The sequence below is a fragment of the Thamnophis sirtalis genome, unplaced genomic scaffold (genome assembly GCF_051295495.1).
Source record: "Thamnophis sirtalis isolate CommonGarterSnake01/CBP01778 unplaced genomic scaffold, rThaSir2_p1.2 scaffold_1, whole genome shotgun sequence".
Taxonomy (NCBI): Eukaryota; Metazoa; Chordata; class Lepidosauria; order Squamata; family Natricidae; genus Thamnophis; species Thamnophis sirtalis.
This window is the reverse complement of record NW_028261381.1, coordinates 149,944,924-149,961,675: the sequence shown is the minus strand read 5'-3', so window position 1 is coordinate 149,961,675 and position 16,752 is coordinate 149,944,924. Positions and strand designations below refer to the sequence as shown.

The window sequence follows — 16,752 nt, the reverse complement described above, 5'->3', positions numbered from 1 at the left end:
AGAATGGTTGAAGGAACTGGGTATGTCTAGTTTAATGAAATGAAGGACTAGGGGAGACATGATAGCAGTGTTCCAATATCTCAGAGGCTGCCACAAAGAAGAGGGAGTCAAGCTATTCTCCAAAGCACCTGAGGGCAGAACAAGAAGCCATGGGTGGAAACTAATCAAGGAGAGAAGCAACCTAGAACTGAGAAGAAATTTCCTGACACTTAGAACAATTACTCAGTGGAACAACTTGCCTCCAGAAGTTGTGAATGCTCCAACACTGGAGGTTTTTAAGAAAATGTTGGAGAACCATTTGTCTGAAGTGGTGTAGGGTTTCATGCCAAAGCAGGGGGTTGGACTAGAAGACCTTCAAGGTCCCTTCCAACTCTGTTATTCTATTATTCTATTCTATTCTTAAGGAATAGAAATATTGATGGAAAAACTATCAGACTTTGTGGTATTAGCTGGATTTAAAATTAAAAAAACAAAAGATGTTAACAAACAATATGAACATCGAAAAGCAAATGAAAAAAAGTTAAAATACTTCCATATTACAATATGAATTGTATAGTACAAAAAATAATTATGTTAAGATATGGAATGAAATTAAAAAGGACATGTTAACATGGGATAAATTACTTTATCAATGTTAGAGAGAATTTATGTGATAAAAATGTTTTGCCAAGATGATGTTTTTGTTTCAAACAATAATTATTCTGACAATTGATGCACTATTTACCAAAGTTAGTACTTTGTTTCTGGCTCTGTGGACTGGAAATTGTGCAAATGTAGGTTCGGTACCGGGCCATGGGCCTGAGTCTGAGGACCCGTGATTTAAACAATGCCAGAAAGATATATCTAAGTTTGTATAGCAAGGAGTAAAACTATGAAACTATAAAATATTACCATATACAAAGGAGGGAGAATATTGGAATTACCTAATTTGAAATTGCTGAGAAATAAAAGAATTTTAGAATTAGAAGAATATGATCTGAGATTTGGATGACATGTTTTTTTTATGATATGATAAAGTTAAGATCAATGTAGATTTAGAAGTGCCTCATTGAGAATATGGAACAGATATAAACCCAGATTGTGCCTGAAAATGCCTTTAGACAGGAACATGGAAACACCAAGATCAAAATAATAAGCTATTGTAGAGGGATTTAATTTACAATGGTTTTCATATGTACTGTTAAGAGAAAGATTTAAGGTACGCAATGGGGCACTTGAAATTAAGCAGCAGAAAACAGAATTTGAGATTGAACTATGGACAAATAATGAACATTTAGTTGTAAAATGTGTAAACTTTAACCATAAACAGAAGGTGAACAAGTGAAAGACTGTATGATAAAATGGGCACAACTTTGACCAGTAAAACTTTGGACACAATATACTAATGGACAGTGGGAAAATATGTGGTTAAAAGGATTGAGATTTACATTATGTTACAACCTAAAAGCGAATTTTTATAAAATGATATATAGTATCTCTGGTATATAATTCAAGAAAAATTATTTAGAACTTCAAATTTATGCGAAAAGGGAGGGAAACATGAAGTGTCATTTTAACATGTCTGTACGCTTTCTGGCATTGATTTATATTTCACTATTGTCAGCCTCTACTTTGCTTGCTTGCTATCGGCTGCCATAGTTTGATATGTACCAGGGACGTGCAGTCACTAGAGGCAAGGGAGGCGGAGCCTCACCAGTCTCCTCAGGAAAAAGAAAGAAATTTAAATATATTTTTAAAAATAATTAAAGCCAAGATAGTTGCTACCAGATTCCAGGTCACAGTGGCTTGGTGTCTGCTTAGTGTTAACCAAAGCAGGAGGCGAGAGAACTCGGAGCCTCCTTTCCATAAGGAATTTTTCACCTTCTAAAAGTTAAAAAAGAGTTAAAAGGCAAAAAAGGTCAAATGCAAAAGAGGCACTAATTCTTCCACCTCCTGATCTGGAAGCAGCGAATCATGTCTTTTTGAGCACGCTTACGTTGGGCGGGGCGTGCTTCAGAGGAGAGAGGAGTGAGCGAGAAGGAGGAGGCTGGCTCTTTGCTGCAGACCTGGGCGCTTGGCGGCTCCCGCGATGCAAAGTGCCCTGCCGCCCCCGATGCTACCGCCCGCCCGCTGCCCCGGCCTGCTTCTTCAGGCTCCGCCACTGGAAGTCCCGGATCGCCTCTGGGGGAAGGCTGGGTGAGAAGCGGAGCGAAGCTTCTCCGCGGCCTCCCGGCGCTGCGAAGAGGCTCTCGCAGGAGCGCGTGCCAGCGGCCGGTGGCCCGGAGCGGCCCCGGCTGCGAGACAAGGCAGTGCTTAAAGCAACCCCTGCCGCCGCCACCTCCCCACTGCAAATTCCCCCCCCCGCCGAGGCCGACCGCTGCCCTGCTGAGCTGCTTTGCAAAAGGATGCCCAGCTGAGCCTCACCAGGTATAAACCTCACCGCACGTCACTGATATGTACACATTTGCGCCTTTTTGCTTCAGATCTTGCTTTTCTTTAGCTGTTTTCATTTCGTGTCCAGTAAAAGTATCTTTATCGCTATTCAAATGGAGTTGGGGGGTTTCTTTCTTGGATACTGAATGAGGCACACCTGACAACTATCTTAGGTTTCCTTTGAGGTCAACTGGTTCTTCATTACTTCTTTCTAAAAATGTTCATTTCTTTTTTCTTATTAGTTCTTTAATATTAACTTTTTCCCTTTATTATTCTGACATCCTTTCTGTAATGTTGTTTCCATTTTACAATCTCTTATTTCCTATCTTAATATCACTTTTTATTTTGAACTTTCGTGCTTAACTTTTGATATCAGCTCAGTATTACTTATATTTTTCTGTTCATTCTGATACATTTCCTTTTTGAAAGTTATTACTTAACTTAGCTTAAGATAAAATTCTCTTTACAAAATACTATTGCAGGATTTAGAGAAATCAGCAAGGATGTCCAATTGCTGTCATTATGTTATCTTTATTTACTTTTAATTTTCTAATATTGTATGAAGCTCAGGCGAAAGCTTTGTTTTAATAATATAGGGAAGAGAGAAATCAGCAAGAATTCTAGTGAATGCTAGGATAGTGGATTAAGGTTTCTAGTCTTTCTGATTATGGTTTATTCAGATTTGGATGGATTTGATAGTCTACAAAGTCCCTCTAACTATTTGACTCTATGCTATAATGGATTCAAGTTTGTTATATTTCTCTACTGTACTTTCACTTAGAATACTGAGATGGTTGTTTTTTCTATATTGGCAGTAATTTCTATTTTCTGTTGAACTTCCATAACATTCATGTAACTTCAGCACATGGGAAAATATTTATACAGTAGCATCGTGTTTGAAAACTTTCCATGAACTAAGCAGCTGTAATTATCATCTATGATGGTGTTGATCTTGGATTTGTTGATTCATTTTAGTTTGTTTCTGCCTCGGTTTACCACTGACAAACTGATGTTTTAACATCAATAACTTTTACAGAGATCTGAAACTGGATAATGTGCTGCTGGATCATGAGGGCCACTGCAAGCTGGCAGATTTTGGAATGTGCAAAGAAGGAATCCATGATGGGATCACCACCGCAACATTCTGTGGAACCCCTGACTATATTGCTCCAGAGGTACAGGAAAGGTTTCCGTTTTCTTTTAATGGGTTTTAAACCCCAAATTTCCATCATATTAATGGAGTCCTAACAAACAAATATCACTTTAAAATCTGCTTGACTTGGTTGGTAAAATAAAATATTTAACAAAAGAAAATAGCTGCATAATTTGTACACTTATCATCATAATTTGTACAATTATCATCAATTTATGCTTAAAATTTCCCTGTAAAGCATTTGGATATATGTTTGCATGAACCTATATGTCCATGCTTATGCTTTATATGTATGCAGAACAGATGATGTACTCATGGGAGTCAGGAGTGGTATTCACTTATCTTCCCTACCGGTTCACAAATGTGAGTGCACTTGCATTCACGCTTTGCTCATACCTGCCATGTCCGCACATGTGCTCAGCCTTCCGCGCATGCGCTTTGGCTAAAAACAGTTCCTGAATGAGATGCCATAGAGCTGGGGTAAGTGGGTGGGGCCAGCCACGATTTTCGTTATCAGTTCGGCCGAACCGGTCCAAACCGCCAGAACACCACCTCTGATGGGAGTACTCCTGTACATCTGAGTAGATAGCCCATACATGGCCAGCTTATGATGATGTATCATAAAGGAATTGTTTTTCACATTTATAAGTGGAACTAAATCTCTTTGGGTATGGGAACAGACAAACACAGTAATAATCCAGTGCAGAATAGGTGATTGCCCACTGGAAATAATATATATGTACATTAGCATATCAATCTTATACAATACACTTTTATGTTTGGTTATCTCAAATTATACATTGGGTCAGTATGTTTTCTGATTTTGAAATCGGTTTCTGATCCTTATAATGTGCCTCTTTCTTATTTGGCCCACACATTCATATATTTCTTGATTTCCTTATATCTGATGTCCAATGAATTGACTTCCTTAAAAATTAAGTGATATAAAAATTCTACCTGTGAAAATTAGAGTTGTGATGACTCATACAATATGTCATTGCTTCATGTTGCATTTATCAAATGAAGGCTAGGCAACAGTAAATATATATATATATATTGTAACCTTGGGATAAAATTGTCCCTGAGTCAATATGAAATGTTTATCTATTGTATTTGACACATAATACAAGTCGTAAGGTAACAAAGCGGTTATCAGGTGAAGAATAGTAAAGGCTCAGAAGAGCATTAATGATTTATACTCTTTTCTTTAATTGCAGATTTTGCAGGAGATGCTTTATGGTCCCGAGGTTGACTGGTGGGCGATGGGGGTACTCCTGTATGAGATGCTTTGTGGCCATGCTCCATTTGAAGCGGAAAATGAGGATGACCTATTTGAAGCTATCCTCAATGATGAAATTGCCTACCCAACATGGCTTCAGGAAGATGCAGTGACAATCTTGAAAGCTGTATGTATATCCTAATTTTTATTTTTGTTTGTAGTAGTTTCCTCTACTTAATGTGCTTTGTAAGGCAGGCATGAAAACACTGAAGCCAGATTAGATTTTAACTCAATGCACACATACAAGAGAAAAACCAATGTGGTAGAAATGCAAAAATAAAATCTTTTAAAACCCTAGAAAAGAGATATATCTTAGCTGGATGGGGAGTAAAAATAATGGTAAAATCTCCAACTTGGCCTTAATTCCTAGTATCATCATAAAAATATCCATATAGTGTTGTTGGCCACAATAAGGAAAACAATTTGCTGTTGTTTTTTATTTTCCAGTCTATTTCTCAACCCTGAGATTGCCTGGTAATCTCCACCTAAGTTTAACTAGTCCCATCCAGAGGTGGGTTCCTAATGGTTCAGACCGGTTCGGCCAAACTGGTAGTGGTTTGCCAGCCTGGGTTGCTGGAACCGGCAGTGACCCAGACCTGCCATGCCTCCAAACCAGTTCCCTGGTCGGCGTGGCATGCCCCCCCCCCATTTTTTAATGTTTTGCGCATGCGCAGACCTATTAATGGGCAACTGCGTATGCATGCGAAGCAAGCTGAACTGGCAGTAATGCCAGCAGCAACCTACCCCTGGTCCCATCCTATTTAGCCGACATAGCTAAGTACTCTTGGCTGGGCAAAAGTAGAGAGTGCTGGGACCAGTTTCCATTTCTGAAGAAATATATTCTGTAAGATGACAGCAATGGAGGTGAACAAAGGTCCTGTTCTATGTGTCCCTGAAATGACAGGCCATTTTTGAAAAAGTTCCTCCAGATGAACTTTTGTCCTGATAGGTTTGTAATCCCCTGCCTCAGTGGTGGGTTACAGGTGGTACGCCCTGGTACGGGTGTACCAGTGCCTGCCTGGAGCACCGGATACTGTTCCGGTATGGTGCTTTGGAGGGCCCATTTGAATGGAAAGAATCAGGAGGAAAACAATAGTGATGACAAGGGGATGCTTGTTTGAACCTACAAAAACTCTTCTTTTGCCCCCCCGCCCAATAATTTATTTTAATGAACAAATTTGTTGTGGGCTTCCGAGGCCATTAATACTTCTGTGCAGTAAGAAAGCCAGTAACATGTTATGTCCAAATACAACTTGTTCATTTTTTAAATGCTTATAGTTTAAAGACAGGGGCTTTTGCAAGTCTTTTCATCTAAATCTGGGGACTTTTCACTAGCAGGCAGAGGTTCTTCCTGCCCCCTCATTGCTCAAGCTGACATGACTGTGGTGGGAAGGAATTAGGTCTGATCATGGGAAGTTCAGCTGCAATGCCCCCCTCTTATATTTCTATTATAAAATATAAGAGTCTTTTCCTTTTGGAGTTTTGCCAACAATATGTTAGTCCTGATCCTCAAATTTTCTATGTATATCTGTATGTATAAGTGATGGGATATGTCCAGTGCGCCCTGGTACGGGCGTACCAGTCCCTGCTTGGAGCACCAGGTACCGTTCTGGTATGGTGCTCCGGAGGACCCACATGCCCCCCCCCCGGTCCTTCTTACCGGTATTTGAGCCAATCGGGGCTTCCGCGCATGGAGCATACGGTGCCTGTGCGACACTCCACCAAGCAGCTGGAGTGTCGCAGAGTGTCACGGGGGGTAAGTACGCATGTGCGCGCTGCGTGCGTGCATTTGGTAGACGCTCAGCCCCTTTGCACCGTACCAGTTGCAGTGGGATCCGGAACCCACCACTGGTGTGTATGTATGTATGTACGTAGGTACATATGTACTATATGTTGGTTTGAGCTCTGAGCTTGGCGATTTGGATGCAAATGTTTCATCGCCATTCGAGGAGACATCTTCAGTGTGCTTTGGATTGTGCTTGTCTGGGAGCAAAATAAATTTCATTCTGGAACAAAATATTTTCACATTGTTTTCTGAAATGACATATAAATTTTGCTCTATTGTGAAAATATTTGGTTGATTACATAATCAGCCAGATGTTTAGACTGAAATTGGCATTTTTATCCACCTATCAAGTCCTTTCCAAGGACCTGGGATAGGCAGGTGATGTTATCTGATGATGTTAAAGATATCCTCATAGGGTACAAGTAAAGCTGCTTTTCACAATTGATTGATGGTAATATTGTCAATGCTGATGGTATTCAAGCAATGCTCCAGATGATTTGGAATTTCACCCAAGGCACCTACTAATTATTATTATTAATATTTGTTAATAGCTTATTTAAATGCCTAATAGTCCTCATCTGTTCTAATCACTTGAGTTATGAAATAATGTAAATCAATTAAACATTAAATCAAAACAAAATTAGTATTATAAATCTGCCTCAGTTGTCATTGCCACTTTAATGTTTTGTTTACCCAAGCCATTTTGGAATGTGTTTGTCCTGCTTTCTCAAAGTTGCCCTTTATTCCTTCTTAAGACGTTTGTAGTATAATTTTTATTTAAGCTTCTAGGAATAAGTTGAACTGAATTCAGTGAGGTTTGTTTTTGAGCAGATACTTGTGGAGGTTATGTTTCCAGACAAATGCTTGCATCATTTTTAGCTTAATTAGTAATTCCCATCCAGAAACGTAAAACTGTGGCCTTTGGAAACTAATAAGGATTTTCATCTACAGAAATATATTTATGAGAATACTTCAGGAATTTACATCATCAGAATTTCCAGTGATTCACAGGGGGCAATGCATATATATTGTTTCTGGAAATGTTCTTGCAATTAAATGTATTGTTTTGAGTTAGGAAATTTCTGGAGAAAGCCTGCCAGTTTCAGGATTATGAATCTAGCACTCCCACAATAGCTACCCAACCAAAAGAGACTTTATTCACTTCCCATTTCAGCCCAATTCTAAGGCTATGTTAGATCTCTTCAACTTCAGTTACCCATATTCCAACAGAAGAATGTCTCTCTCCCTGATCTATCACACTTCATGATAGAATACCCCAATCATAAGCAACATGTTCTAAATCAGTTAAGGAGTTCATGGCCCCCTAAACTGGACTGAATTATAATTGGCCGAAAGTAATATTGCTGGGAATTGTACTTTCATAATATCGGGATCTCATCCCAGAAGGTGATTCATATTGCTGTTTCAAAAATGGGAAAAGATGCATCAGAGCAAAACATGTTCACTTGGTCTGTATTTCATATCTATTCACTCCATTTTTTAAATTAATATTTTATGCAAGGTAGGAGCCAATCCATCTATGTGGCCTTCACTTAGGAAGGTTTTCATCAGTGGTGGGTTTCAAAAAGTTTTGCCACCAATTTGGAGGGCGTGGCTAGGTGGGGACATGTGACTGCATGGGCATGGCCAACTTGACGTCACTCATGCACATGTAGTCACTTGACCCCACAAGCCACGGCCACCGAACCGGTGGTGAAAAACTTTAGGACTTTTTGACACTTTTTTGAGGGGGACACTCCCATTCATAGCCAAAATCCAGGTCTAGACACCATGGGGTGGGATCTCACGGATGGGACCCAGAAGGCCCGACGGCTCAGCTCAGCACACCAGCAGGAGCAAGGTGCTCCAGCTACAACCGCGGGGAAGGCCCACCAGAGGCAAGAAGGAGTGCTCCTCACACGGCTGTCACAGAAGCTGCCTGCAGCTCGCGCCAGACCGAGGCCACAGCCGCCTCCCACTCCCTTTGTCTACCCGGCAGGTGGGAGCAGTGGCTGTCAGGCTGCCAGCTGTCATTCTTTTCATTCATTAACATTATAAAATGTTGATACCACTTTATAATGCCTTGGAAAGGCCACACTTGGAATATTGCATCCCATTTTGGTCTCCACGATCTAAAAAAGATGTGGAGACTCTAGAAAGTGCAGAGAAGAGCAACAAAGATGATTAGAGGACTGGAGGCTAAAACATATGAAGAACGGTTGCAGGAACTGGATATGTTTAGTTTGATAAAAAGAAGGACTAGGGGTGATATGATAGCAGTACTCCAATATCTCAGTGGCTTCCCGAAAGGTCCGTTTCAACTCTGTTATTCTGTAAATTCTGTAAATTTTCTGTTTTTTTCCTTGTCAAGCAAGAGAGGTAGAGTATCAGCCATACCTTGCACCAGAATGCCCCAACCTATTCCAGATACAGAACATATGAATAGTCCCTGGAACAATACATGGATTTGAATATGCAGTATTATAGATTATAGTACAATCTATATATTCAGTTTATTTTGGCACAGCTGGACTTGATCCAGGACCTGAACCAATAACTGAGACCATAACTGTGTGATTTGTGTTCAGGCCTGCCCTCTCATTCATAAATAACACCATTTTTTCCTCACAACAATCCAGAAAAGGTTAGAAAAAGTAGCACTTTTGCAGATTAACACAATTTAACTGAATAAATTATATCCCAAGATTCAAAAAAAAAAAAATCTGAAAAGATTTTTGCTACAAGCATCCTGATTTGAGACTCAGTTCCCTCACAACATCAGCAACTCTGGTAGTAAGTACTGAGGGGGATAAACTTTCCTTGCGCTCAAGTAGAAATTTGATTACTATGTGCTGTTTCCATCTTTCAGTCTTTTTTCCATTTTCTAACATATGATCATGAAAGAACTATTTTTCTTTTCCTTACAGCTCATTCGGCCACTAGTTTTAATTATAACCTTTGCTTTGTTTAATTAGCTATTCTATTTTTAAGAGCAAAGTTTTGAGGAAAAAAATCATCTGTTCTTGTTTTTAGTACTAGTTCCCTTTAGCTGTCTTTGATGAACAAGGTGGCTGAATTCTTAATCACTTTATTTATTTATTTTATTTGTTTAAATTTATTATTAGACTTCTATGCCACCCATCTTGTCAAGGCGACTCTATTTAGAAGGGCAATTAGATTAGAAATTAATTTTCTTGTCTTATTCCTTACATCAATGTTTTTGTTTTGAGCAGTTTATTGCATGTCATTACTCACAGAAAAGTGATATTTAACCCTCCTTTTAACCTATAAGCCCATGTTAATTCCAATGCCATACCTTATCGTATCTAAAGTTGTCTTTACCATTTATTTTATAGTAATGGAAAATTCCATTTAAAGAATTTATTTTAAGAACAAGAACAATTTTAGATTTCATAAAAGGACAATATTATTGCAGTAAAACTCAAAAAGTCTACTCAATTCAAAATTCCCTTGACTCACGTTGGATCTTTAGTTATAATTTAAATTAACCTAAAATACAAACACTGTAATAAGGTATTGAATGCTATAGGGTTAAAAATTGAATATCATATTTTTTTCAGGTTAGATTCTGTTATCTAGAGTTTTCTTTCTTCTGTTTCAATTTACTTTACTCAGCCAACAATAAAAATGTGTGTTTGTTTGCAATACAAAATGAGTAAGACCTATAATTGTATGACATTAACTAGAAGGGTTGGGTGCAATAAAGTAGCACCATAAATTATATCATTTTATGCTTGCAGGCATAGTAACTAAACCTTTTCTCTTCTTTTCTGGGGCAGAAGGATAATACAAAGGATAAATATTTTGTAAAAAGATCCCGAAAACCAAATGCATGTTTTTCAAAAATATTAAAACAGGAAGAAAAAAAATATGTGATTAAACTTTGTCTCTTTCTATCTAATCAACATATTCATTTCCTCCCTTTCTAAGAATTCTGAAAACTTTGGAAGATGTCTCATTGGTAGCTTACATGACTCAGTGCCTGGGCATTACGGGAATAGTTTAATTAAACAAGATTAATTAATTAATATGCTTGATGTCAGGATACCTAAATCACACATATTCATATGGCTCTGTGTGAACATTGCTTAGTACAAATACATACCATTAGGCTGTATTGATTATAAGCACACAAGCCAAAAGTTGTTAAAGATCTTTGTTTTTCAAAACTGGTTTCATTCATGATCAAAACTGGTGATTATCTTTTAAAGTATTCACTTTGAAGCACTTACAATCCACGGGTGATTAGTTATGTTTTCCTTTTGGCTGCAACAACAGTCTAGAGTATTAGGGGAATAAAAAGCTCCTAAAAAGCTGAACTGGCTTGGGACAAGAGTCTTTTACTAGGTCAAACAAACCACAGTTAAAGTGGTTAGCCAGCTCCAGAGGCAGTTGCACCATTGAGACAAGGTAGACATCAAGGCAGAAAGGACTGAGTAACAGACAGAAAAAGCAAGCTAGTTTAAACTTTCATCTTAAGAGACAAAATCAGCAAATGAAACAGGTTTTTCTGGCACTCGCTGGACCAGGTTGGTCTTGCAGTCATCAATAATGCCTAGCATGCTTGTAGTGCAGACTGAAAGGCTTGTAGTATAAACTAAAAGACAGCCTTAGATCACAGGGCTAAGAACTTGTAGGATGGAAAAAAGTACTTGTGGTGAGATCCTAATTGCCAGAAGCTTTTGAGAGTTCTGTGACAAAGGAGGACTCCCAGTTGTCCTTCAGCAATCAAACTGGTATTATCAAGAGGTGGTAATTATGTAATACCTTGATGTTTCCTCAATATTTCAGAATAGAATAGAATAGAATAGAATAGAATAGAATAGAATAGAATAGAATAGAATAGAATAGAATAGAATTCTTTATTGGCCAAGTGTGATTGGACATACAAGGAAAAGCACAATTGTTTTTCTGAAACTTGGAAGCCATTAAAAAGAGAACGAATAGCACTACTTTGAATCACTGGACAAGATCACCTTGACTTTCTCAATCTGAATTGCATGAGTTCCGAAAAAGAAAGTTGGGCAATATATTTGGAAATAGTCAAATTTCATTCTGAGTCGCATTTTAAGCTGGAATCAGCAGGACAGAGGTTGATTGTCTGAAAAATAGCCTTTTTTAAAGAATTAAGTTCAGGACACTGTTTTGCTTCAGGGTTCTCATCTTTTGCAGACAGCAGGTGGCCCTGCGTCCTTTTTAATTATTAATTAATTAAACAACTTAGATGAGGGAATAGAAAAGGAACTTACCAAATTTGCAGATGATACTAAGCTGGCAGGAATAGCTAACACCCTAGAAGATAGGCTCAAGATCCAGATGGAATTTGACAGACTTGAATACAGGGCCTTATCTAACAAAATGAAATTCAATGTAGAGTAAACTAAAGTCCTACACTTAGGCAAGAAAAACCAAAAGTACACATATAGACTGGGTGAAACCAAGCTTAGTAGCAGGAACTGTGAGAGGGATCTTGGCATCTTAGTGGACAACCAGCTAAATATGAGTCAGCAGCGTGCAGCGCCAGCCAAAAAAGCCAATGCAAACCTAAACTGCATTAACAGAGGAATATAATCAAGATCAAGTGAGATACTAATACCACTCTATAAAGCCTTAGTAAGACCACACCTAGAATACTGCATCCAGTTTTGGTCACCACACTATAAAAAAAAGATGTTGAGACTCTAGAAAAAGTTCAGAGAAGAGCAACCAGGATGATTAGGGGACTGGAGACTGAAACATATGAAGAACGGTTACAGGAACTGGGCATGGCTAGTGTAGTGAAGAGAAGGACCAGAGGAGATATGATAGCAGTCTTCCAATATTTGAGGGGCTGCCATAGAGAGGAAGGGGTCAAGCTATTTTCCAAGGCACTTGAAGGCCAGACAAGGAATAATGGATGGAAACTGTTCAAGGAGAGATTCAACCTAGAAATAAGACATTTTCTGACAGTGAGAGCAATCAACCAGTGGAACAGCTTGCCTTCGGAAGTTGTAAATGCTCCAACACTGGAAGCTTTCAAGAAGAGATTGGACTGCCATTTGTTGGAAATGGTGTAGGGTCTCCTGCTTGGGCAGGGAGGGTTGGACTAGATGACCTAAAAGGTCCCTTCCAACTCAGTTAATCTTTAATTATGAACAGTTGTGCCATTTGAAGGACTTCTCTTTGTAGGTGATAATCTCCAGGAAGTTCTGTCCTGTTCAGATGTTAACACTCAGAAGCACCTGAATAAAGAAAAGCAGAGACTTGAAATTTCTCACCACAATTGGCACCCATTTCATACCATAAGCAGGAGGCACCCAGCTCTTCAGGTCACAGACTTTCCCACTAGGGCATCCTTGCTGTTATTGTATATATATAATTATAACTTCTAGATTGACCAACCCATTCACTCATGAGTAAGCTCTATAAGGAAATTGGTTTCTTCTTCTGTAAAAACTGCACAAACAGTTAAATGGAACGACATCAATGATAAGGAAAGGAGATGTGATTAAGGTAGTTTTACTGAGAAATCCTTCAAAAGTAATGATTTGTTTATCCAAAACATCCTATTGAATGATATTTTCAATTTGAGTGCAAACTATGAATGATGCTTAGAGACCAATGGACAGTATATATGTACTGTATATATATGTATGGGTTTAAATATATGTATATAGCATGTATATAGCATGTATATATGTGTGTTGTGTATGGCTATGGGTAGATATACTGTATATATTCTTTTGAGAGCAGGCAACAGAATTTCATTTTTAATAAAGGTTATCTTATGTCTTATGATCTGCGTATGATACAGGTAGTCCTTGACTTACAACATTTTCATTTAGCGACCGTTCAAAGTTACAATGGCACTGAAAATGTGACTTATGGCCACTTTTCACAGTTACGACCTTTGCAGCATCCCCATGCTCATGTGATCAAAATTCACATGCTTGGCAATTGGTTCATATTTTTGACCGTTGCTTTGTCCCAAGGTAATGTGGTCATCTTTTGCAGTCTTCTGAAAAGCGAAGTCAATGGGGAAGCCAGCTTCACTTAAGAACTGGATTAACAATTTATCAACTGCAGTGATTCACTCAACAACTGTGGCAATAAAGGTCGTAAAATGGGGGGGGGGGGAATTCACTGAACAAAAGTTTCATTTAACAACAGAAATTTTGGGCTCAACTGGTGATTGTAAATCGAGGACTACCTGCATTCAGATATTGGGTGAATATTAAACTGACATTGCACAGCTGAGAGTTAATCTCTCCCCTTTCCTCCTCCTTTTTTCAATAGTTCATGACAAAGAACCCTAAAATGCGACTCGGCAATACTGCCTTAGGGGGAGAGAAGGCCATTCTCCTGCATCCATACTTTCAGGAACTGGATTGGGACCTGCTAAATCAACGCCAGATTGAGCCACCTTTCCGACCTCGAATCGTAAGTGTTTAAAACTGTGAGGTTTGTGGGTACATTGGTCCATACAAGGAAAGATCACATCCAGTAAAGCAGGGGTGTCCAAACTTGGGAACTTTAAGACTTGTAGACTTTAACTCCCAGAATTCTAGGAGTTGAAGTCCATATGTCTTAACGTCCCCAAATTTAGACACCCCTGCAGTAAAAGAATACATGCATTTAATGCAAAATATATACTGGTTCAACGTGGGATCAATACATACTTGATCTGAGGTGACTTCCTTGACATTTCTTTCTTTCCTTCCTTCCTTCCTTCTTTCTTTTTTCCTTTCTTCCTTGCTTCCTTCCTTTCTTCCTTTTTTAAATTGTGCTTATGTGCTTTTGCTGAGATGCTGCCCACATTCAGAACTCATATTGGTTACTTCCAATCTGAGAAATACCAGGTTTGCATTGGTTTGCCTGACCAACAGAATTGGACCAAAAGAGGAAATATTTGTGTTCATGTATTTGTTAGTTGTCAAAGGTCAGGTCAGGTCACAAGGGGTCCAGGTGCATCTGGTGCATCATTATCAGCATCAGCATTATCATCAGTTAGAAGGGACCTTGGAGATCTTCTAGTCTAATTCCCTGCTCAAGCTGGAGACTCTGTGCCATTTCAGAAAAATGGATGTTCAGTCTCTTCTTAAAAACCTCCAATGATGGAGCGGCCACAACTTCTGAAGGCAAGCTGTTCCACTGATAAATTGTCTTTACTGTCAAGAAATTTCTCCTTAGTTCTAGGTTGCTTCTCTCCTTGATTAGTTTCCATCTATTGCTTCTTGTCTTTGCCTTCTGATGCTTTGCAAAATAAATTGACCTCTTCTTTGTGGCAGCCACTCAAATATTGGAAGCTTACTATATGTCACCCTTGGTTCTTCTTTTCACTAGACTACACATACTCAATTTCTGCAACAGTTCTTCTGAGTTAAATGTATATCTTGCCTTTCTGCTGGAAGTTCAAGGCAGCCTAAATAGCAGTTCCTTCTCCAATTTTCTTTTATGACAACAAGTTTATGAGATAGATTGGGACTATGAGGGAATAATTGGCCCCAAGTGCCAGCAAAACATATAGGTGAGGCATCTGGATTTCACTGGTTCTAGACCAATATTTTAAGCACTGCATCAATTCAGAACATATTCCATAAAATATACTGTCACCAAGAGGAACTCCTCACATTTGTGTGTCAGGTCATATTTCCCAACTCCAGTGGGGAGATAGGAAGATATTATCTATAGTTCAAACTATGTGTCCTGCTAGCTTCTGCCAACATAAGTATCCTCCAAGCAGCGGAGTTCACACGGGTTTGGGCGATCCTCTAGCTAAGGATCTGCCCAGTTAGGTGAACCCACAAATCCCACCTCTGGCTGGCCCTGCCCACCCCACCACTCCCACCCTGCCCCTCCCCTCCCACCACTCCCGCCCCTCTCAGGAGTCTTCACACAGTCCATTGGGATGCCAGATAAGTACAGAACCTGCACAGAGGCTTGAGGAAAGTGAAAAAGTGGCCCTCCCAGAAGTTCCAGAAGGCTGGAAACGGGCTCATTTCTGGCCTCCGGAGCCTGGGGTGGGGGCGTTTTCACCCTCTCAGAGGCTCGAGGAAAGCGTCCAGATCCTGGGGAGGGTGAAAACTCCCCCTCCTGCGCTATAATGCAGGAGATTGACTAGGCCACGCCCACCCAGCAACTGGTAGAGAACCCGTTGCTAAAAATTTTGAAGCCCACCCCTGCCTCCAAGTAATTGTGTCATCTAATATTTATTTTGTTTTCATTTGCCAGAAATCAAAAGAAGATGTGAGTAACTTTGACCCCGAATTTTTAAAGGAAGAGCCAATCTTGACTCCCATTGAAGATGGAATACTAGCCATGATCAACCAAGAGGAATTTAGAAACTTTTCTTATACAGATCCAGAATTAGAGTCTTAGCTCCATGTTGACTGGACTCTATTCAGCAACAAAGAAGGATTGGAATACGGGATTGCCCAGACATTTGTTCAACTGGACCATCCGACAGGCAGACTTATACTATGCATCAGAGTAAAGAGGAGAAAAACGAAAGTGAGGAGCTCAGCAGGAACAAGTAAATGAATGATGCACAAAAGAGGAATGGGTAGAGCTTGTTAGCTCTGAATGGCTACTGAGGTAACTTTGTAGTTACCGTGGGGAATTTCTAGAAAGACAAAATCAACTCTGAGCCAAAACGACCTTGTTTGCAGCACTGATTTCCCACAAAATAACTCGGTTGAACTACTTTCTGCAATCAAGGAAGCAAAAAAGAGACTAGTTTGAACTGCATTAGGGAAAGGTTACATGTGCTACTACTTTGTTTAGAGGTTATAGGTCCCGGTTTCCTCACATTTGAGTGAGTACACATCTGTTAGAAACATTTTGGATCTCCATTTACAAATATATGTAATTATACACATTGATAGAAAGAAAGAAAGAAAGAAAGAAAGAAAGAAAGAAAGAAAGAAAGAAAAGAGGGAGGGAGGGAGGGAGGGAGGGAGGGAGGGAAGGAAGGAAGGAAGGAAGGAAGGAAGGAAGGAAGGAAGGAAGGAAGGAAGGAAGGAAGGAAGGAAGGAAGGAAGGAAGAGTTCCATCTTCTCTATCATTATCCACCAGATACTGGCAATCAGGTAAAAGGGGAAACACCACAGCACACTCTCATTA

At 39.4% G+C, this 16,752-nt stretch overlaps 1 protein-coding gene across 1 annotated transcript in view; it reads left to right on the top strand.

The window, feature by feature from the left end:
• The window catches only part of PRKCH (protein kinase C eta), a 94,232-nt gene extending 77,721 nt beyond the window's left edge, over nucleotides 1-16,511 (top strand). The window contains exons 11-14 of the mRNA XM_087727515.1: nucleotides 3,449-3,587; nucleotides 4,783-4,971; nucleotides 13,927-14,070; nucleotides 15,862-16,511. Of these exons, the coding sequence (XP_087583641.1) occupies nucleotides 3,449-3,587; nucleotides 4,783-4,971; nucleotides 13,927-14,070; nucleotides 15,862-16,008 (619 nt within the window). The 3' untranslated portion in view covers nucleotides 16,009-16,511. The remainder of the gene's footprint in view (nucleotides 1-3,448; nucleotides 3,588-4,782; nucleotides 4,972-13,926; nucleotides 14,071-15,861) is intronic.
• The last annotated feature ends 241 nt before the right edge of the window (nucleotides 16,512-16,752 follow it).